General features: G+C 39.1%; 1 protein-coding gene across 5 annotated transcripts in view; it reads right to left on the reverse strand.

Moving 5' to 3' along the window:
* Window positions 1-25121, reverse strand: part of dab1a (DAB adaptor protein 1a) — a 156852-nt gene that overhangs the window by 22591 nt on the left and 109140 nt on the right. For 3 of the 5 annotated variants that reach the window (XM_060866670.1, XM_060866674.1, XM_060866672.1), the window contains 6 exons: window positions 16145-16276; window positions 12488-12607; window positions 7114-7167; window positions 3023-3085; window positions 1095-1157; window positions 896-995 (listed from right to left, as the gene is read on the reverse strand). In XM_060866670.1, coding sequence (XP_060722653.1) covers window positions 896-995; window positions 1095-1157; window positions 3023-3085; window positions 7114-7167; window positions 12488-12607; window positions 16145-16276 — 532 coding nt within the window. Of the gene's footprint in view, window positions 1-895; window positions 996-1094; window positions 1158-3022; window positions 3086-7113; window positions 7168-9702; window positions 9766-12040; window positions 12080-12487; window positions 12608-16144; window positions 16277-25121 lie in introns of all 5 variants that reach the window. The other 2 variants (XM_060866675.1, XM_060866671.1) reach the window with 2 other exon arrangements.

Here is a 25121-nt window from a genome sequence, read left to right on the forward strand (position 1 = left end):
TCAAGTGGTTAAAACTCTGGGTAGTTGATTGGAGGATTGGGTTTCAAGCCCCGGCACTGCCAAGCTGCAACTGTTTGGCCCTTGAGCAAGGCCCTTAACTCTTATTGCTTCAGATGCACTGTATCATGGCTGACCCTGTGCTCTGACACAAAAGGAAAGAATTTAATAAAGGTTTCATCTTCTATAATAGCATCAAATATGGTGACTACAGTATTTAATTAGTTTTGTGAGATATTCTACTGTATATATTAATATAGGATTTTGTCATGTGTCTGACACACAGAATTTCTTTCTGTGTCTCTGAAAAAGGTTTAGTTGCAGATTTTACAACCACAAAACCCAGATGGGGTAAATAGGCGTTTAAAGGCTTGGCTTGAAGTCAGGAACATATCACGTGGATATGGGTCTCGACAGGCAGGAACTTTGGAAAGTGGGATTGAAAATGCAACTGCGCATCGCACTATAAACATCACACCCTATGTGGCATATTATGTTTCTAGCCAAGAATATAAGCTAAAACTGAGCAAGAACATCAGCATGACAACACTAAGCTATTCTCCTGCCTAGTTCATAGAGAAAGCTCAAAGATACAGATACACACCGAGGTACAGCCGCAGAAATCCGTCAGAGAGTCGTTTCTACACTTAGTTCTTTATGACTGCACTAATCAAAACTATTAGACACTATTAGACACAATTACACACAAACACCTACACACACAGGACTGAGGCAACATCAGGTAGTTCATTTAATCCTCTTTGTAAAGCGTTTGCTATGCAACTCAGTATACAGGCAAGTAACGAGATTTTCTACAGCAATATTCTACAGCAAGAGGAAAGAACACTTCATTTAGTCTGTCACTCTCTCCATATCATATATAAATAGTTAAACTGACCTGAGGCAGGCACAGAGGCAGGGTTGAATGCAGCAAACAGCTCTGAGGGGGGCTGGTGAAGCAGCGTCGGGTCTAGAACCGTAGCTGGAGAGGCAGGGGTCTGAAAACAAAAACACAGTATGTACATAAGCACAGTATATATTGTAAGTAGAGAAATCTGGGTGTCTCTGTGTGTGTGTGTGTGTGTGTGTATACTCACTGAGGGAGAGGTTATATCAGGAGGAGTAGACATGTCTCCAAAAAGCTCTAATTGGTGAATATTCTGTAGTAAAAAAAGAAAAGAGAGACGTGATAAAACCATAGTTTCCGAGGTTCCGAGTACTTTCCGACTCCATACGATTGACACCTACCTTTGGATAAACAGCTGGAATGAGTGTGCATAAGGTGCCCAGTGGCAGCAGGGTGTAAATGTTAAGAGTTTTATATGATTATGATAATGAAGATGAAATGAGGTTATGGCTTATACCCACCACATACTGTATAGACACCAGGATCACGGGGAATAAATATCCTTATAGACTCTTTAGCAGTATGTATCTCTTTTAGCATAATCACATATTTTGCAAATACACAAATGGAGATATTCTGTTTTTTTTTCACACCAGAAGATCTTGCACGAAGCAAAAGATGGAACACGGGATAAGAAGTCTTACAATATATCACAATCAGAATCATCTTGGAACATTTATAGCCTGTGCAGATTTGCAAGAGAACAAATGAGAGAACAAAGCTCACATGCCCAGTAGGTGAACACATATACACACACCATCTACCTATGATGTGTTTGACCTTTTAGCTCAGTGTGTCCCATGAGGCTACAAACTGAGAACAGCACAGAGACTTTTCATTCTTTTTATTTTACTGGCTAGTTGGTATGGAAATATATTGGCCTGAGGAGGGTTATATTCAGTGGAAACACGAAGAGGTCACTAATGAAGGGTTGGGTGTGATTTAGGTTATTGCTGGACTGGTAATTTCAAGGTCACTTCAAGACCACAGAGACACACACACACACACACACACACACACACACACCCAAACAACCCCCCATGCACACACCCACATACATACACAGACACACAACCATGCATACACACACTTCCTCCCACCCTCACATACACCAGCCACACACACACAAACACACCCAAACCTCCCCCCATGCACACACCCACATACATACACAGACACACAACCATGCATGCACACACTTCCTCCCACCCTCACATACACCAGCCACACACACACACACACAAACACACCCAAACCTCCCCCCATGCACACACCCACATACATACACAGACACACAACCATGCATGCACACACTTCCTCCCACCCTCACATACACCAGCCACACACACAAACAACCACAGACACAAACACACACACACACACACACACACACACACACACACACACTAACACACCCAAACCTCCCCCCATGCACACACCCACATACATACACAGACACACAACCATGCATGCACACACTTCCTCCCACCCTCACAGACACCAGCCACACACACACACACACACAAACAACCACAGACACAAACACACACACACACACACACACAAACACACCCAAACCTCCCCCCATGCACACACCCACATACATACACAGACACACAACCATGCATGCACACACTTCCTCCCACCCTCACATACACCAGGCACACACACACACACACACACACCAAAGAAAAAAAAAGACATACTGTACACCAGGCACACACACACACACACACACACACACACACACAAACACACCCAAACCTCCCCCCATGCACACACCCACATACATACACAGACACACAACCATGCATGCACACACTTCCTCCCACCCTCACATACACCAGCCACACACACACACAAACACACACACCAAAGAAAAAAAAACACACACACATAGTGGGCTGCTAAACATGGCAGGTAGTGTTCCATTCATTTGCTATCAGCTACAGAGCAGGGAGGCAACAGAGTAAATAAGACTTGAGTATGGATCACTTTTACTTTGCTATTTCAAAAAAAAAAAAAAAAAAAAAAGCTGATCCATCCATCATATAGTAGTAGGGCTCTGAAGCTGAACAGTTTTTTTCTCTCTTTTTTACCACTCACTGTATACCTTACCTGAGGGAACAGCACTAGTTCAGCATCTAGATCCAGCAGTTTGGTCTGGCCATTATGTTCATTCTGAAATAGCAGCATGGGGTTAGATGGAACATGGCATGAAATGGAAAAACATTTGTGCACACACACATATAGTCATACACACGCACATGGGAGAAGGTGAATTTGTGGAAAAAAATGAGGTTGTGATTTGAACGGTGCTACTGATTTAAATGGCATGGGCAGGACTTTACCTGTAAAAGTAAGGTCATACAGTAGATTTTTTTTTCCCCATTCTCTACCTCTCTACCTTACACCACATTCATGGTTTCTGCACCCTCCAGTTTGACATCTCTCTGAATACAACAGGCCTTGGCCATCCGAATAGCCCTAATGATACGCTCATTTTCATTCAGACCTAACCCTAGCTCAACCCCAAGCAAAGGCAGCAGGGAAAAGCAAACAGATCGGTTATCTTTCCCACAGCCTCCATAAGGGGCTCTAATGGGAATGTAATGATCTCATATAGGCCTCCCTAAAGAGTACGAGCTGGAGAAGAGCAGGGGACCATGAACAGCATCTGCTATCATCTCACATCTGCATCGCTATAAAAATGCATCATGACTCATGAAAAGACAAGAGAGGAAAATAGAGGTGCAGGGTAGAGGAACATAAATCCATATTACTCATATCACCACAACCGACAACGCGAGCAAACACAATCAAACATACACTCATGCATTCATGCAGTTAAATAAAAGACATCATGAGGAAGCAGACTCCCGATTGGTAAACAGGATCAGACGGTCAATTTTTATTTTTTTCTAAACCAGAAAATAATTAGCCCAAAGACTTTTCTGTGTTATCAATAAGCATTTAGCATAAAAAAGACAGAAAAGGCAGAGTGTGTCAGGTAGAGGCAGCAAATGAAAGCATGTCCTTGGAAAGAGATAAGAGGTGGCTGTAATGAAAAAGCAATGGGAGCCGGCCTGTTGCCACCAAATGCCATTTCACTCCTACCAGTTCTGAAAGAATGGACAGAAGGGGAGGAGTGGAAATCTGCTTAAGATGTCTGAGAGCACGAGTAAAAATGTTTCAATTTGGCAGCCTTTTCTAATTTAATAAAACCATTTACATAACAATCCATTTTAGAACAAAATGAATTGTTTTTTTTTTTTCCACCAATGTTTCACAGTCAAAAGACTAACAGGAAAGGATTTGTATTTCTCAGCAATCATTTAAGAATGAATGATTACTGGGAAGATAATACAGTTGATACACACACAACAGTTGATCTCCGTGGTCTCCGCGAAGCAGGGCTTGTGCTAAGGTAAGTTAGCTAGCATTATTGTATCCAGGTAGGGATCTTTCACTTTTGTCATTATTTACTACATGCATTATTTTTTTTTTTGTGTGTGTTTTTTCTGCTGAAGGATTATATACAGTCACAGTTCTCTCCGATTATACTAAATCATTTATTGCTATTTTAGCAACTATTCCTACTTATTCAGTAACTATACCAAATCCTTACCCGCATATCTATTACTATTAGAATTCTTTCCTGTATATCAAGTAACTCTTAATAAATCATTTCCCGCTTATTAAGTAAACACTTTGTTTTCTTTGTACTACGTGCGATGCCATGTGACCGAGAGGAGTAAAATTAGGGATTTTTTTAGTTTGGTTCTAGCCAGTTTCAAAATTCCAACATCCTGGTCAATGTTCAAATAACCTCCAAATATTAACCCAAACAAGCAGTTGTGATTCTCCTCCCACCTTCATGCTACTTCATCAGTAGTCTTTGTTTTATTATATACAACTCAAGGAGTAATAGATCTCTGGTAACGATTTATCCTGGTCCTGTCTAACTTTCATTTAACTGTAAAACAGGGTTAGTTTGGGGTTCATGTAGAAGGTTCAGGAATAAACAATGAATAAATGAATAAATAAATTAACAAAACAAAACAACAACAACAACAACAACAACAACAGTAGTAATAATAATAATAATAATAATAATAATAATTATTATTATTATTATTATTATTATTATTATTGTTGTTAATACATTTTAATTCTATAACTACTATGCAAGTGCTAATAAACAATTTTATATTTTATAATGTTTCTTCTTCTTCTTCTTCTGCTTCTTCTTCTTCTTCTTCTTCTTCTTCTTCTTCTTCTTATTATTATTATTAGTAGTAGTAGTAGTAGTAGTAGTAGTATTAAAAATATATGTGCTGGGACAATGTTTATCAAATTCAATTTTAATTGTGATCATAATGAGGTTTGCCTTTTTTCCCCCTTTACTTTCTTTTTTAATGAGTCCCTGGTTTGAGCACCTTACCTCCACATCCCCTTCCAGAACATATTGTGTGTGTTGTATTTACTACCTGCCTGGGTGATGGTGAATCCTGGGTGTCATTTTGAAGGTTGCAAAGCTGATGTTTACTGGGCTCAGAAGCTCAAGCAGACAACAGTAATCTTAGCAGATGTGTCACATTAAAAGACATATCTGTCTTTTATACTCCCTGAGGGATCATCGTAGAAGGTTCCGAACAAAGGGCTGGCGCCTAAATGAGGTGATGGTACTGATAAACCATCTGTCAATCAGAAGCATATAGCCTATTACAGTATAATCAACATAACATCGCATACAGCATAGAAATCTGACATCTTTCTCTCTGATCTAAAGGTATAGACCTCAACAAATACCATCTACTTCCCCAATATGAGTACATTAGGGTAAAATGGTCTCCATGGTAACAGTTTTCTCAGTAGTTTTAGTTCCCTCATCTGCAAGGGAACGTATGCAGGGCCATATCCTGACACGACCTAATCCTGCCAAAGCTCTTGATACTTTCAATCTCCTTCTTCCATGCGTTAAATTTCCCTACAATCCTTTTGCACGCTCCTCAGTCTTCATCACTACAAACCACCAATCAATTAACTGTCTCGCAGGAAAAGCTAATTATCCGCATGCGTGTGCTTTGCGTTCACTTAATTAATGCTGTCGGGCTAATCTCTGGCGCAACGACTGATCACGTAAGTATGCACATACTGTAGGATGGACTCGAGCACCATAGAAGTGAAATGGTGCAGAAAAAAGTAGAGAGAGGAGAGTAGAAAAAAAGAGAGAAGGTTGACATGGAGAGGTGGTGTGTTTTTTTTTTTTTTTTTAAAGAGTACAGGAGATATTGTTTTTGATAGGAGCTTGGCAGCTTGGAGGAGCCCTGCAATGCACACTTGGGAGGTCAGGACTCAGAGAGTGGATAAAGAAAAGAGAGAATAGAAGGAGCAGAAAGTAAGGTGGGATGAATTTAGAAAGGAACAAAAGCACAGGATGTAAACAGGAGAGAGAATAACACAGCAAAATCTAGCACTGGAGAGAAAAAGCGTGGACATTTCTGACTCTGCAGGTAAAAACATTATGTTATTCTAAAAATATAATGAGAATAAAAGAAAAGGGGAATGAAATGAACAAAAGCTAGCACTGAACAAACAGAGCAGCAATAACACTTGAGGCTGACCGGTATGAACAAACCAGCCACATCTAAACCCCCAAAATAATAATAATAAAAAAAATGACCAAAGCATGACTTTATCAGAGACAGTGAAGTGAACCAGGTCCCATTTAAAGCTCCAGAACTGAAATAAACATAAAGTATGACTTTGCAGTTTGACCTTGAGCGCTTGTTTTATCACAGCATGTAAAATACAGAGCCAAGCTCATTTTTGATTAGCTTGTGCATGATTCTGACGCAGTCATGGTGTGGAATTAACGTGATGTCTCTGACGCTTGGCATCGATCGCCGCCGTCAGTCAGCCATACACGTGGAGTGAAAGCAAGCACACAGCATGCATAGCAAACCCACCAAGCACAAAAACCCTGCGCAAGCCTCTCATTACGATGCATGGAGCAAAAAATAAAAAAAATCAACCACTGACACACAACATGCAGAACACACCAACACACACACACACACACAAAATCACCCAGAAGGCATGGAATATGATGAACTCATAAAACAGCACTTGGATTTAAGCCTGAGGATTTGAGAGGCTTGCAAAAAGGCGGACAGGCAAATACACACACACACAGCTCCACTCACTGGATGTCGCTTTGGGACGTCATACACTCCCTCCTTTTGTTGACTGGTAGGGACCTGGGGTGGGCAGCGAGTCCAGCCGAACACACGAGCACAGCACAAGTTACATCACTTCACATTGCAGAAACTGACTTGAAAAGTGCATTTGAATTTGTTTGTAGTATACAAAGTTTGTAGTGTGTATGTGTGTGTGTTACCATTGTACTCTGTATTCATGTGAATATTTAGATATTTAGGAAAACAATCTATCTTTTTGTATTGAGGTTCCATATTAAGTTAAAGGCCTTCACTTCTTGTTAAATAGTACATTTCCCATTTATGTTCCTCTCAGGAAATTGTACTGACCAGCAGACCCCATAGCAGACATGCTATTGAGTCTCCTTTTTATTTTTAGAGGCTTCTTTTCTCCTCTCTAATTTACCATTGTTCTTAATATTCCTCTGCATGCCTGGTTGATTGCATCTCAGCGGGTTTTCGTTCGACTCCTTGTTTTGAAATTATTTTGCTTTTTTTTTTTTTTCCTTGCCATCGCTTTTATTTAAAGATCAAAAGCAGATGGTGGCGATTAATCACTCTCTCTCTTTCTTTCATCAGCAGAGCGAAAAGATATACAGATGCATGCTGCTTACTCGCACGGCAGAATAGATTTTGCCGCAGATTGGAAGGTCAGTTAACTAATATTGCATGCGAAAATAAAGACAAGGCTACGTGTCTTCCCAGGAGCTTCATTTAAAGGAAAATCCACCCTAAATGTCTTGCATGCTAATATTTATAATCAATATCTTCAGTGCCGTACATGCTTGGTTGAATGATTCAATTCTTACTGGTATATTTTCACTTCAGTTATTGGTTTCCTACCGTACATTACCCGCAATTCTGTTGGTGTGCCCATGACAGCGGTGCCAACTGGATTTCTTCTTTCCTTCATGTCTAACTAAAGAGTCATGCAGCAGCGCTTTAGTCCTTCGGTCTGTCTTTTTCATCTGCTTTAACAGATTAGCTTTTAAAACTTCGACACTTGATTTATTATTAATATGTTGAGCATCCCTTCCTTGAGGAAGAAGCTTTTTTATTTTAAAGGTGCTAATGTTAGCGAAGTTCCCATCCACTTTTTGCGCTGTTCTTTTATCGACAGCTTTAAAAAATAAAGCGTTTTCACCTCATTCTTTCCAGTTGGCCTTTTACTGATAAGATGGTACATATCATGACATCATCCTAAATAAAATAATAGCCACTTAAGTTTTCTGGCACTTCACGGCCCATGTTTGAGCTGCTCTCCTGTTTGCCAATAACCAGCAGTTCTGACCCAAACGTGGATGGAAACGTAGCTAGTGACACCTAACAGTTGTCTCTGACTGTATTAAGAATCTCCTCCTAATCACACTAATATCACAAGCCCCACTCTGACACCAGAACCTCACACAACCGCTTTACTTCATACAGATATAACAAAAGCGCTACATCGACTATCGAATCAGCAGCAGAATCACTAACCGATCTTTCAAAATAAACAGATTTCAGAGTAGAGCTTTCCTTAGTAGGGAGTAGAGAGTACCTTTCATTCAGTCTAATTCAATTCAGAGATCTTGATTTAAAAAGTAAAACCTTATTCAGAGCTGATAATGTACTTTTCAGTTGAAGCTTAGCCTCCATCACAAATGATGAAAATACTTTCTTTAAGAAAGAGTAGACGGCCAGGTCTTTCGTCTTCAACGCGCATAATTTTCCCTCTTAATGTCTTTCAATCAGCAAAAACAAGAAATTATATGCACGCTGATTGAATTTGACCTGGCCGATATGTCAGCGTGTTTGATGTTGCAGCGTGATCAGGTTCCAGCTTCGACGCCCCCGACGGAGTGCAGATGTCTCTTTGATGCTGACTGCCGAAGCAGCGCCAAGGACAGAGCTTTACAGCCTGGATAAGAGCTTAGTGTAGCGATGGATTTAAAAGGTAACACACAGCCTTGGACTCTTCCCTCATAAAAAAATAAAAATAATAATCGGAAACTCTGTAGTAACAAATCCGTTTCCAGAGAAACCCAGAACAATTAGCTGCTATGTTGGCTAGCAGCGGCACCAATGTTTGTTTTAAGCCTGAGTGAATTTGCTGGCATTTCAATCTTGTGTTTCTGACTAAAGCCACAGGTGACAAGACACGTCGGACCCTGAGGGGAGAACACCTGCCGCCGTCACAGTCACGGTGTTAAGCGCACAGAATGTAAATCGTCGACATGGCTGTCACAGTGAATTAGCGCGGCGTAGCATAGCGATCTGTCTGTTCTGTCTAATTCACAGGTGGGACTTTGGCAGCTACACAGAAAAGTGTCTGTAGCTGTATAGCTGTTCCTTTAAAGACTAAATAGATTTTATTTGACGGTCCTGTCCTTGAGAACACTTGTGATGTCACAGTTTGATTATGTTTCATATTTAAACATTTATTTAGTGTTTCTGATAGAGGCTAAACTCTTTTAGAAAGTTTTCGGAGCTTAATCTGATCAGTGCAGTGTCTTATTCTAAATTCCGAAAATAAATTTTCATAACATCTGACTACTTGAAAATAGTAGATGAACACAGTAGGGAGTGGCAATGTACCTGATAAATGCTCTCCTCTGATTGGTCACGGATGGACTCGTGTCCCGCCTCAAACACAATGTACTACAACATCAGCAGCAAAGGGACAAGATTGAAGGAGAAGGAAAACAGGAATAGGAATTATTGGAAGGGAAAGGGGAAAAAAGAGAATAGGCAGCAGAATGATCACAAAGAAAAAAAAAAAAAGTGTTCATGGCCTTCTGAAGCACCCTGATCCCCAGAACCCTGTTGTAAAGCACTATCCTGGATGATTCTCTGCTCATGCTTCCTGCCATACTGCAAATATTCAATAAATATGATTTAGCCCTCAAAATATACTTTGCAAAATATATAGTTATATATCAATTCCTCCAGGATTTTCATGATTCGATTATGTGATATGTGAGAAAATAGCACAAAATCAAATAATCAAAGCTTCAACAAATCCATTTTTGTCTGCAACCATCACAAAAAAATTGTGAAATCGTGGAGGAACTGATTTATATCAAAATATATAATCTAATCTATAGGCTAATCTAGTCTAACTGAATAAATGTGATGGAATTTTTGTAATTCAGCTTCATATATTCTTCAAGAACGTGAAGTGTTCGCCTTTATAATACTCACACATCAACTATACGGCCAAACATTTTTGGACACCTGACCATTGCATCCCTACATGTTATTTGAACATCCCGTTCCAGATTTTGTCTCTCTCTAGTGCTTATATTAAGCTCTAATGTTGTAGTGTGTCGTTAGGGATTAGTGGTCGTTCAGCTACAAGAGCATTAGTGAGATCAGACACTGATGTTGTAAGAGTGAAGAGGTCTAGGGTTCAGTCGGTGTTCCAGTTCATCCAACAGGTGTTCAGTGGGGTTGAGTCAGAGTCAGAGCTCTGTGCAGGACACTCCACGTCTTCATTTCTAGAGCTCGTTTTGTGCACAGAGGCACCGTCGTGCTGGACCAGTGTTGAAGCCTCTTAGTTCCAGTGAAGAAATAATGTAACAATCATACAAAGACATTCTAGACATAACTGTCTGTTTAACTGTGTGCTTCCAACGTTGAGGTAAGACTTTAAGAAAGCGTACGCAGTAAGCTGTCCAAAAACATTTGGCCATATAGCCATCTTCTTACAATACCTGTAGATTTTTGTTGCAGTAGGATGCTGTATAAACTTCCACATTCAGCAAGAAATAAATCACAGACCAGGATTCTCTCAGGTTTTTGTGGCCGGATTCATGTATTTTTAATGACACATATGCTGTACATGTAAGCGCTGGTGAGGCAAAAACGTAGCCTGCTCGTAGGCTCAGAAAATCCTCTGGGGTATTAGGTGCTGGGCTCCGGCTTGCAAATAAGCACACCAAATTGCCACATAGCTCATACATGCCAAACAGCAGCCCCACTTCTGTGATCTATTCCTCCACCATGTGGGAAGCATACAGAGACACCATGGCATTAGCAGCATGTAGCGCTCTACCTAATAGCATACCGCTATATCCTCCATGTTATAACACACCAAATCTGCTTCCATTTAAGATAATAGAGCAGACTATCGTTTATTTTGGGATGTATCATACACTATGCTAAAGCTAGCTGTAGATTCCGGCTAATTATGATTTCCCGCTTCTTCTCGACTGCTCAGCGGGAAGCTGTTAATTTCTAGTATGCCTAGCACCAAAAGTGATGATTCTAGCACTAAAATCTATTGTGCATTTAATAGGTGATTTGTCTAGAATGATTTTTTTTTCTTTAATAGATTACTGTAATTAGCCTCAAATCGCAGCTGGTGCCATTCAGGGCTACGTCACAGATTACTTCTTATTCAATGAATATCTTTACTGCCAACACATTATGTTAGGGGATTAGTCCTATTTTATTTTTTTTAAACTCAAATCAACTTCTATTCAAAGAAATGAACAATACAAGCATCAGCACACACACACACACATACACACAAAAACACACAGACATACACACATGCACACATTCACACACACACACAGCCCAGATGACACGTGTTAAAGCTGTCTGTTTTCAGTAAGAGCTAGGAAACCTTTCAGGGCTGGGGTTATGTCTGAATATCCTCACAACACACCCCGCTTACACTGACAGAAGCAAAAGAAAAAGAAAAAAAAAAAGAATGATTCACTATGGATTTATGCACACGTAATGATGAAATAACAAGACTTATTTATTCAGGTTGTGTGAAACAAGAATGGGAAATGAAGGGAAGATATTTATTTATACAAGAGAGATTAAAAGCATATTAAAGGTGTGGGGAAACCAGCAGGCAGTCTAATTTGACAGGGTACATTTGAGCAAACATTATGATTAGCGATTTAACACGTGGTGTTACCTGGTACACCGGATCCTCCACGTCTTCTTCCAGAATGGTCTTTAGGAGGGATTGCCATTAGGAGGAAAAGAAAATTAGCATTCGGTGAAGGAGGGTGAGGAAGATCGAGAGCAAAGAAGGGAGGATAGAGGAGGAGAGAAATGAGGCCAGAGTATAATTAATGTAATTGACAAAAAAAAAAATGCATCTGTGGTCCATAATCATTTTTCAAGATTTGGAGAATGAGAGACGGCATAAATTTGAAAAAAATAAAAATAAAAACAAATCAAAAAAACCTACACGCAGATCTCCAGCTCAGAAGGAAAGGCTTGGAAAAAGCTGCCTTGTGGAACTTATATTCTATTCATTTCGATCCGTTTCCTGATGTCTTTATACAAGACTGAGTGTGTTTATGTACTGTATGTGTGTGTTGTTTGTGTGCGTGTGTGTTTCGTCTGTGTATGGCACCTGGTAAACTGCTTGTTCACACTGCTTGTCTTTCTGAGCCTTTTTCTCAATCTCTTCCCTCTGCTTGATCTCGTAGATCAGCTGGAAAAGGTCACGGAGGTCGAGGATCACCGGCTCAGCCTGCGGATAGAATGACAGGCGGAGAGAAAAAAAGATCAGAGCGGAAAATTGGATTCATTTACTACATTATTCAATTCCTCAAATACTTCACATCCAGGAAACTAAATTCCATAAATATGGAAAGGAACTGTGAACCTGTTCTACACCTCCCAGGGGCATCATTAAATGATTTTCAAAGGAGTTCAATATTTCTTTCTTTTTTTTAATGTTTTAAAAGCCTGTTGGTGTATCTGAGAATTGCACTTGCCTTTGTAATCTGTATATTAACAAGTTTCGCCAGTGTAGCTCTTGCTGGTTGGTGGAAGCTTCTGGAAATGTGTAATTTAATACTACTGTAGATCTCCTACAGAATGTTACAGCATATTTATCAATATGAAGCAATTCCATGTTTCGCTGTACAAAATAAGGACCTCAACACCTGTCAAGAAATGATCCCAATCTACAATTTAGATGATAACGTCTCAACCTTTTACAGACCACTAGATGAGAAAGCATCATGATAACTTTTATACAGTGAGCTGAATCTTCCATCTAATTGATGCCAATTGGGAGAAACATTTATCTCATTCATACAACTGAACAGTTGCTGGGTTAGAGCCTTGCAGGGGCAGTTCTAGACCTTTTTTAGGGTGGCTTCAGCCCCCCGTCTGTGATCTCAGCCACCCTAAAACTAAAAGTATAATTTTTACTTTCATAAATAAACAATAAAAAATACATTAAAATGCAGGTTTTATTTATCAGTTTGATCCAAGAGCGATTTTTTTTTTACTTTGCGTTTACGCACGTGCGTTGTAGTCTTTCAAAAGTGCGTCTTCAGCTGTCTGCTTTATTTGAACGGAGAAGCACAGGAACACGCAGCGTGCACGTCAGTCAGAGGTGGAGGTGTTTATCTATAACGTTAATCGGCGGAAAGCCGCAAAGACGCCAACCAAAAGCAGTGAAGTTTCACTATTCTTATTACCAGAGTTGTAGCACAAACAAAATATTAATGCAAACAATCCATTCAATACTAAATAAAAATAACATTTATTGATTTGGTCTTTGTCTTGTGAATATTTTTTATGAATGAATGAATGAATGAATGAATGAATGAATGACTGCATTCATTGGACACACTGTTTGTAGAAAACACACACATACATGAACTGATTTGATTCAAGACTGGCATCATTACATCATGCATAAAATTTTGGTGTCCACTTTTGCCATTTTAAATAATATCATAACTTTTGGCTTACTATGTAGACATATAATATATAATATAAAACTCTTCTTGTTTTATATTCTCACTGAGGGATAAACCCCCTAAAGATGAAATCCTAGAACCACCCCTGGAGCCTTGTACAAGGGACTAGCAGAGGCAGGTCGGTGGTGCAGAAAGTTTAAATCACAGATCAGCTTTCAGATCAGAAGAACTACTGCACTACTACCATGCAGTCTCATCAGCTGGGATCTATTTGACCAACACTTCCAGTTAGACATTTGAGTACAGTGTTTTCTGTTGGACAAACACCAGTATACCAGAACAGAGAAACAACAGTCTTACATGTAGTCAAACAATAGTCCTACACTTTGGATTCTGTTGGAAAATAATGGAAATTGGAAACATAGACGAACGAGGTTATATTAGTCTTTAAATCTACATCCAATTAAAGGAAACTAGATTTGTAAACCATTTCGGTCGCCTTGTCATGCATTTTTCCTGGAGACGTATAGCCAGCGAAGCCAAGTGAACAGATTTCCTACAGAATGAAGCCATTTTTGAGTTTAAATATCAGTTTCTCTCATTCTGATAGATGGTTTTATTTATAAAAAAAAATAGGTGTTAGAATATCAAAACATTTTACAACATCATTAAAGGAACTATTCAGGTAAACTACATGTTTTGGTCCAGCTGATACGCTGAGCTGCTCTTATCAAGCAGATCTGGCAACTAAATTTGTAGCACATCCATCAGAAACACATCCATCAAAACAAAGGAATCCAACACATTCATCATTTATTACCAGATTTATCTCTTTGCTACAGAAAATTCATTTACGTTATAGTCCTGAGTTTTTGCCTGAACAGTGAGCTTTATGGAGCATGTTGTTTTAAAGTGGCATTGAGAACGACGATGACCCGGGGTTAAGCGCAGCGTGAAAAGCCGTTATTTGTGTCTACTGTGTTGCTGCATTTCCAGATAGACTTCAAATCAACTGCTATTAAATTATCATAGCTATAAAGAAGTAAGTAAGTATGTTCCCTTTCGGTGTAATTAAAGATTTTGATGCTTCTGCTACTCTCAAAATACTCTCTGATTAGAGGTGACAGTACAAAGTGCTTTGCATCTTAAAAAGCCACATATGATCAAACTCACACGTTGTAGATAACTTCAAAGCTCCATGTTATCATTAAAAATGCATCTCTTGCCCGCCGCAGTCTAAATGTCACTAATAACCCACTAAATGCCCAAATGTACAGAGAAAACGTGCACTTCAAATTTGCCTGCAAGTTTATTTCTACTGCTTTTGCTTTCAAATATCAGAGAAAAGCAATACTGTTAGAGAGGAATAGGGAGGGGAAAACGGAGCGTTAGCAACGCAGACGGCCAGGGAAAGTGTCATATGAACAGAAGAGGTTTCAAACCCTGGGGAGGGAAAGTAAAGCTGGCTATGAATAGGAGGTAGAAGAGGCGGAAGACAAGACTGAAATGAAACAAATGAGAAAGACGGTGAATGTGGGTTCTGCCTATAACCATGTGTCATGCTCAGCTCAGCTCAGGGTCACCTGCAGTTCAGAGCAAGCAGGGGATGGATGGGATGAGAGAAGCTGTGTACTCATTGACTGTGAACAGGAAATCAATAGCAACATCCAGCATAGATCTTCAGCACTGCAGAGCAGCAATATAGTGCAGTAAAAGTGAAAACGTGTGTATGTGAGTGAAAGAGAGAGAGAGAGAGAGAGAGAGAGAGAGAGAGAGAGAGAGAGAGAGATGGTGGTTAGTAAGGCGCAATCCAAGTTGGATGAGCAGAGTGGAAAAGGTAGCAAACAAACTGCAGATTTTCCACTTTTCTATACATTAAATGCAGGTATTCAGGCATCTGTGATTTACTGTAGAGCTGCATGACTGTAATTTTTGACCATATAATACAGAATAGAAGGGAAATGAATAATAATCTGGCATCACCCAGATGAGGATGAGTCTAGCTTCTCTCAAGGCTGTTGTGGTAGGCTAAACTGAAAAGTTCGATTTTATTGGTTTGGCCCTTATATGCATTGATTGATATTTAATATTTTAACATTAACTGGGGTTAAAGTTCAATTTAGTTTTGTTAGTGGATTAACAGACAAAAAGAACACCCAATCAATCAATCAATCAATCAATCAATCAATCAATCAATCAATCAATCAATCAATCAATCAATCAATCAATCAATATGTATGTCTGTCTGTCTGTCTGTCTTTCTGCCAACCTATACTAATAAACTACCTTTACTATAATATACATACTCATATACAGTATATGTTCCAGCAGCAGTATAAAGTCATACTCACAGACTGAGCCGTTTTGATGGCTACAAATCGGTGGTTCCCCTCTTTCCCGCATACGTAGCCAAAAGCCCGGTGGTCCGTGATATCCTTTGCAATGTAGGAAATCTCATGAACTGCATGGTGGTGCTGAAGAACCTGTAAAAAGTACATAATTTCACATAATTAGATTAAAACCAGCACCAAAACCTGAAATTAACAGGAAGAGGTCATCTGTAGTGATGACAAATAATTGAGAAACAATTATTTGTCAAAAGGCAAAAAAATGTTGAGGATGCCCAGTTGTACAAATCAGAGAATCTAATATTTAATAATGTTACGCTGAAGAGTGTTACAGTTATTTATATATTACAGGTATTTTACTGTTAAGCCTGGCAAACTAAAATTGAATTGCGTTAAACCGCAAAATTTTAGAAAAACTTTTTTAGAAAAAGTTTTATGTGCTAATAAATCTGTAATTATTAGAAGTAAATTATTCTACATAATTGAAATAATGGATATTTGACTATATATTTGTTATTTGATATTTGATATCTACAAAATAACATACTACGTGAAAATCGTTAGTTATGTAGCTTGGGTCCATATCAGCGTTCTAAAAAAAGAAGCTCATGTGAAAAAATCAATAAAAATAAAAGGTACAAATTTGCATATTATTTGAATAGCTGGACGTTTTTTTCATAATTAATTCCTAGGATCAATATTCGTTATATTTCCCTTTTTTTTTAAACGGACATCGGTCCTTGGCAGCAAAAGGTCTAATAGGGTCTGATTGCATAATCACACATATTGTAGAAATAAAGAACTTTAGACTGGAGCGGTTGGGAAATTTCCTGCTTGGTTATAAGAGGGACACTTGATTCGTTTCTGAAAGCGGCCGCTGGTGTGCAGAAGACACATTCATTAAAGCTGAAACTTGTGTCTGTGTAGCAGTGCTGCATGCCGTGATATAATCTTTTCTTCAACAGAAAGAAGCTTAAACTACGTAGGAAGCAACTGCTCGAATTGAGGGTCGTGCCAAAAGAGAAGAGTTCGAAAAAGAGTGTCAAGAGCTCATAATGGAGGCTCCTCCAGCCTGCTCCTAAACTCCTGTATCCCGACTGGAGCAATACAGCAATCATCTACTGAACTCATCCACTGCAAGTGGCAATCATCTCCTCTCCACCCACTCAGCTCCTGCTCATTATAACATCAGTGGCATAATTTCTACTCCTCACTTCAAGAGCTTGACAGTTCATTTGAGGGTTTTGCAGTCTGTGTCATTGCATGCGGATTCGTTTGACTGTAAGGTGCTATTTTCTACTCTTAAACACATCGCACAGTCCTTGACATGTTAAACAAACATTTCTTTCAAGGAATAAAAAAATATATAAGGCTGATTGGTGGAAAATAAAAAAAAAAGAAAGAAAAAGTCTTCATAGAGGCAAACAGAACTGTAGAGCATGGAGCATTAGTAAAACCTTTAGTAGTAACTAAAATATAGTTAGTATTAAAAAAAAAAAAAGTTGGGTTTAATGAAAGCTCCTCTCCTGCTTGTGGGTACATGGATATCAAGCTAAATAAAACATAAAAATGTGCAATAGCAGGCAAAAAAAAATCTATGGCTGCACAATATAAAAATGGTTTGTCTTCGAGGGATTAATGTAATACAAAGCGACGAAAGCCCCCTTCACCATCGGCTTTAATCTTTCAAGCACTTTCTGAGCCTTAGATGTGAAATCTCCCCCTCAAATAACTGTGCCTTCTTTCCTTCTGGGTGGTTGGAAAATTGGAAGCAGAGAAAATCCTTGAAAGATTAATTACTTGTGAAGCCATTCAACGGCAACCTTCCTCTACCAATTTCACGGAATGAAATGTTGCCTTGAGCTTGTAATACAAGGATGTGATACCGCTGTAGAGGGCCGACGTCCAATTATTATGACCTATTAAAAAATTGCATATACAAATACATACACACGCAGAGGAACACTCAGGAGAAAGCAACACAGATGCGTGTAATGCAGACCGTATCGATTAAAGAGAATTTAATTTTATATGCACCTTTTTTCAAATTCATTTGCTGATTTCTTATTAAATGATTTACCTGAATAATTAGTTTAATTAGTTAATTGTCTTTAAATAAAAATGCTTTTTCATATACAGTGGGCTCCAAAGATTTGAGTCCATTAGTGAACATGCATCTATTTTGTATTTTTTCTAATTTAATAAAACAATTTTTACGTCAAATTATATTATTAACATCTTGAGTAAAAAAAAAAAAAGAATCTTTAAAATATTTATATGAAAGAATTTTTTAGTATTTGTTACGTCCCCTTCTTTCAGCTTTAATGACACTCGAGTTGGCATGAGTGCCACAAGATTGTGCCAAAACTTATGATTACTTACATTTAAATAGGGATCTAGAAAGCCCCAAGATATAAATATTTAAGATATTAAAAATTTATATTTTAAAATTCAAAGTTCTGTTAATTTTTTTAAATAATAAAAAAAAATATTAATTCCCATATATTTGATATAGTCTCAGACTTTTTAACCCATCAGTCACCTAAATGGGTGGAATAAATAAAGTTTTGAAATGACTAAAAAAAAAACTGTCCATAATTACTTGCAACACATTATGTTTTAAAAATAAAACGGAGGACGTCCACTGCTGATAACAGAATCCTAAATCTTTCATCCCTCACTGTTCTTCATTGTTTGCTGACAGAATCTCTAGTCCACAAATAAGACTTTTTTCAAATGGCCCATAACAGAAAGTTAGGTACGTAGTAAACATGGTCCTAAAATTAATAGAGAACCTTACTTTACTTCAGAACTAGTGCAGATTTGCACCGTCCATGTATCTTTGCTGAGTACCAAGAGAAAAGCTGTCACCATTGTGACCATGATCTCACATATGTAACATCTCTTATCCTTTCTCATCAACCTGTGTGACCTGGTAGTCTTGCATATAATCATTAAACCATGCATACATACTGTACAGTCTGTAACCTTAAACCTCACCTATTTATAAATAGTCTGATGTCAATTTAAATGAGGATAGAAGTTGCTAATAGTCCTAATATGGTATTCTATTCTTGATGAGATCTTTGTTGAGGTTTAAGGATACAACAGCAGTTTCTGTGCATTACGGTATAAATGATACTCATTTATCATACACCATCTATCACGCTATCATACACAATACCTATCATATAAAACCATCTAGTCACTTCATGTTTTTAGGTCAAATATAAGCTCTGGTTAAAGGGAAAAGAAATTACTCTGCTGTAATCCCATTGTTGTGTGGGATGAATTGTGAGTGCTTTTCTGCACGTCTCTCGCACAGTCTAGACAGCTAGCTAAAAGACACTGAAGAGAACAGCATTATAATACATTTTGTTCATTTCTCAATATAGAGAAAACGTATGCCACTATCTCTGAATAAGCCCCTCAAGGAATAAACATCATCTTATTTTTTGAAACTTTTATATATTACATTAGAAAAGATACATTATAAAAGCCATAACTTTATTTCATAAAACTCAAATCCCAAATCAATACAAAGCATTTAATGGGATCGAAAGTGGCAAAATTATTGACTGGTGTCTGTGTTTATTAGTTAGATTTTCAGTGTATCTTTCAATTAAATGAAACAATAAAAGGCTGCTGATTCCAACTACGTATTAGCACGTGACATGACTACCCACAAACAACTCGAGCTTATTAGGAGGAGCCCAAGGCAGATGATGTTTTGTGTTAAACCTTTCCCATGTGGTGTATTAGCTTATCTCTTAGAGTTTGGTGTGCTGTTTAGGTGGAGGAGAATGACAAGCAGTGGACGGTGATTGCTGCTGTTAAAGAGATAACGAGAGACTGCAGTCCAAAGCTAAGCCTCTAAAACCCACATAGTCACAGCTAATTAAACAAAGAGACACACACACACACACACACACACACACACATGCACACACAGTCAACTTGCAAACAGTAATGCAGTTGAATACGAATGCATGCTAATTCACAGAAGCTTTATTGGGTCCTTTCGTATCCACAGGCCAGTGGGTTTGTGATAAACTGTGCATTTTACCACTCCATTGAGAATGTTTAGGCCTGAGGAATATAAAATGCTTGCTTCCAGCTCATGCAGGATGGGTTATTAAGGGTATCACTGAAAGCCAGAGAAGAGAAATGCTGGAAGACCTAGAATCCCAGACTAGGATATGGTTTCCGAAAGCAGCACACGGAAGCACAGAGGCTCACAAATCCCTTAATCTACACTGATAACTAGCTTTTACCTGTCAACAAGACAACATTAAGCTAGATCTGTCAGAACATCCCAAATAAGCCTGCCCCATGTCGCCAGCTTTTCTTTAATTCACTTCTAAGTCTCTTTATCCGAGTAACAGGCCAATGAGTGTCCCAGAAACGTCCCTGACAAATGACTGTGGGTTGTTTTACAAAACAGAAGGGACTTGACATAAAGTAATATTCTGTCCCACTGAGTTTGTAATGAATCATTAGCCAATCTCACATTCTTCTCTATGTGTGAGAGCAGAATACTGCCCTTAGCACTAGGGTCTAGACTTTCAAGTGGAGTGACTGCCCAAGCATTAGGCACATCTTCAGCATTACCCAAGATTACATACAGACAATGCCAAACCATGAGAGCCATTAGAACTATGAGAGGAGAAATAATATTGATCTCTATATGTCGTCAATCACCGAAATGAAAGGCATCAGTGATAGAAGCTCAGTTTACAGAATACATATAGTTTTTTGCTATATTATAGACCTGAAATATTAGACCTATAAGTTTAAGGCATCTTATCTGTCTTGAACCTTTTCCCAGATGGAAAAACCTTCTGGGATTCCAGACTACACTATCAACTACTGTATGATGTGCTTTTCATTAATTCATTCATTCATCTTCTACCGCTTATCCGAACTACCTCGGGTCATGGGGAGCCTGTGCCTATCTCAGGCGTCATCGGGCATCCAGGCAGGATACACCCTGGACGGAGTGCCAACCCATTGCAGGGCACACACACACTCATTCACTCACGCAATCACACACTATGGACAATTTTCCAGAGATGCCAATCAACCTACCATGCATGTCTTTGGACCGGGGAGGAAACCGGAGTACCCGGAGGAAACCCCCGAGGCACGGGGAGAACATGCAAACTCCACACACACAAGGTGGAGGCGGGAATCGAACCCCGACCCTAGAGGTGTGAGGCGAACGTGCTAACCACTAAGCCACCGTGCCCCCATGTGCTTTTCATTACTTTCTAAATTTTTGCCTGGAATTATAAAGTTCATTCAGGATTCTGGTGCCGACGTCAAAAAGTACATAATCTGATTGCTTACTTATTGATCCAGGACACTGATGAACTACACAAATCACCCAGTTATCCTCATGCACTGTATGAGAACAAAAAAGTAGGATAAAAGCAGAGAAAGCAAAGAAAATAACTCGAATAACATACTCGATTTGGCAGCTCGTACAAAGAGGCGGCGTCGCTCTAATTGTTCAATATTTCACCCCCTGAAGCACAAACCAGCATCTGCCGGCTTAAAGCACGCCCAAAAGCTACACGGTACAAAATCTTCAGGTTACACATTCATCAAGGTATGGAATAGGAAAGATAGAGGCACTAACACTTTGTTATTGTTCTGACACCTTTGTCCTTTTGGAGGTGAGGCACAGATGAGTGATCAACCCTGTAACAACAAGCTCTCTTTGGAATGTGTGCTGATGTAATGAAATAAAAGCATTATAGATAAGATGACACCTTATTATAAAGAAAAAAAAATGATTTCATGCCTTTTCTCAATAGAAAGCTTATGGACTGCATGATACGTGGCTTAAAGTGAATTCTCAAGTGAAAAGACTTTTGAGTCCTTAACTGCCAAATATTTAAAGCAAGGCTGTGTATTACAGTTTATTACAGTCAATACTGAAGACACTGTTTCAAAACTCTTCATACATTATCAACATGAATCTTGGCCAAGTAGAAAATCTCAACTCCAAAACTCACTCAAAACAGTACATATGGGGCAGTTGTAGATCTAGTGGTTAAGGCTCTGGATTAATGATCAGAGGATCAGGGTTCACGCACCACAGATGCCACTGTGGGGCCCTTGAGCAAGGCCCTTAACCCTCCCTGCTCCAGAGGCTCTGTATAATGGCTGACCCTGTGCACTGACCCCACCCTCAAAAGTTGGGCTATGCAAAGAAAGAATTTCACTATGCTGTATTGTATATTTAACAAAATAATGGCTCAAAATAAGCTCATTTAACTATATGACAACAATTCAGAAAACACACACTCTCTCTCATGACACACTGACAAGTGTAAAGACCACTAACTGAGAGCACAACAGGAATGATGATCTTTAAGAATGCTTTGACGTTTATGAGAAGCCAGTCCATCACAGAGCACAATCACACACACTTACATTTACAGCATTTGGCAGATGACCTTATCCAAAGTGACATATTTTATCTCATTTATACAACTGAGCAATTGAGGGATGCTCAGTGGTGGCAGCTCGGTGACCCTGGGATTCAAACTCTAAACCTTCCGATCAATTGGTTAACACCTTAAGTACTGAGCTACCACTTCCCACACTCAAGCCATCACTTCCCAAACTCACGCCACCACTTCCCACACTCACACCACCACTTCCCACACTCACACCACCACTTCCCACACTCACACCACCACTTCCCACACTCACACCACCACTTCCCACACTCACACCACCACTTCCCACACTCACACCACCACTTCCCACACTCACACCACCACTTCCCACACTCACACCACCACTTCCCACACTCACGCCACCACTTCCCACACTCACACCACCACTTCCGCACACTCACGCCACCACTTCCCACACTCAAAACACCACTTCCACCACTCACGCCACCATTTCCCACACTCACACCACCACTTCCACCACTCACACCACCACTTCCACCACTCACACCACCACTTCCCACACTCACACCACCACTTCTCACACTCACACCACCACTTCCCACACTCACACCACCACTTACCTAACCAAATGACCTGATTAAACTGAATTACGTAAAATAAAAAAAACAACAAACAATTAAAATAATAATTTAAAATAAAAAAAACTTTTCACACAGCAACAAATTGTTCATTACACTGTGTGTGTCTGTGTCCTCGTGTATATACAGTATGCATGCGCATGTAAATTAAAACAAAGCTGAAGTCCAGCTGAGCTGCTAGATGTACTGTAAGTGTGTGTAATTGATTTGTGTTATTTCTGTTTATCGATTTTTGTCTAAGAAAAAGCCTAAAGAGTCTTTATTTGTTAATGTTTTTTTTTTCATTTAGTGTTGAGCTTGTAAAACATTAAACCTACAGTCGACTGGATTTAAAAAGTAATTGGTAAAATAGCAAAATTCCCACAATTGTGCATATTAACTTGCTGCATTTGCTTAAAAGTAAAAAGTTGCGTATTTAAGAGTTTTTAAACAGGATAGTCAAAAAACCTTTACTCAGTTAAATTTATTTACATTCATCTTTTTATTTTATAAAATAATTTTATTTACCACCAATTCTGCTTAATTTGTTCAAGTGCACATTTCAAATTTATCTTACAGTACATAACTTATATAACCAATCCAAAGCATCTTGGCACACATATACACACACAAGCATGCACATGTACACACACAAACACACACACACAATGGGAAACCTAGCCGGATTTAGTTGAACGAGACAGATTATACTCAACAGCAGCTTTTGTCAAGTCACTTGGGAAGCAGTAAAGCTTCCAAACTCCGATTCTATACTAAACCTCAGCTGCGTCCAGCCTGCAGAGACACACACTGCTTCACTGAGTCTCTTCAAACATACATTTTCACCCTGCCAGAACACAGAGGAAATAGCGAGGGAGTGAGAGAGGGAATGAAAGAGGGAGTACAGACTTCTTTTTATTCTAGTTGTAAAATATGCCACCTATGTGACAGACTGACAACAGTAGCTTTAAGCGACAAACCCTTTTTCTGTCTTTAGCCGCTGTGTATCTACAATTTCCCATTATTTAACTTTTATACTCCACAGCTGCTGCTGTCTTTTTAATGGATTTTTCCCTCTGACTGATCACCTCTACAGCATACATTTCTCCTTCTCCCTCTCTCTCCATCACAACCATCTCTAACACTCCATCACTCTTTCATGCGCACATGGATACTCATATACACATATTCACTCACTGACTCACACACGCACGCACGCACACACACACACACACACACACACACACACACACACACACTCAAAGGCACAGTGTTGACCTGCTTCATCAGACATGAGCTGTCATTAAGTAATAGCCTTCATTAAAAGAGTCAGCGCTCTCAAGCTCACGTTACATTAGCCACAGCACTAAATGACGATAAGCCAGCATTTCCACATGTCCTTGTCACAGCAGGCTGGAAATTATCTATGTACAGGAATCCAAAATCCCTGTCTTTTTGGCTTTCACTCTCACTTACTGCCAGAGGCAAAATTTTTGCTACCCTCGGTAAAGAGAAAAAAGCGTATGGGGGAAAAAAAAAACATAAATCTAACCTAAGAACATTTAAAGTTTAGGGGGGAAAAAAGATAATATTTGGTATATGTATGAGCAATTTTTCAGGTTTTTTTTCTTGACGTCCACCAAAACATTTTGCACACTGTATCATGCTCCTGTACCCGAGTGGCATTTAATCTAACAATCCATTAGTTCAATGGAAAGAACAATAAATTTTCCTTAACTCGACATCTCAAACACAGTGTGCTACAGAGGTTAAAGCGAATATGTTCATAATAAGTAATTGCACCGTGACAGATTCAGCCCTGTGTATTTTGTTTCTCAATCTCTCGACCTTGATGACCGGCGTCTCTGTCTCCAAACAAGACGCTGCCACCATAAGGCCAGGTAGCCACTAATTAGAGGCTGTCATGGAAAT

The sequence above is a fragment of the Tachysurus vachellii genome, chromosome 3, assembly GCF_030014155.1.
Source record: "Tachysurus vachellii isolate PV-2020 chromosome 3, HZAU_Pvac_v1, whole genome shotgun sequence".
Lineage (NCBI taxonomy): Eukaryota > Metazoa > Chordata > Actinopteri > Siluriformes > Bagridae > Tachysurus > Tachysurus vachellii.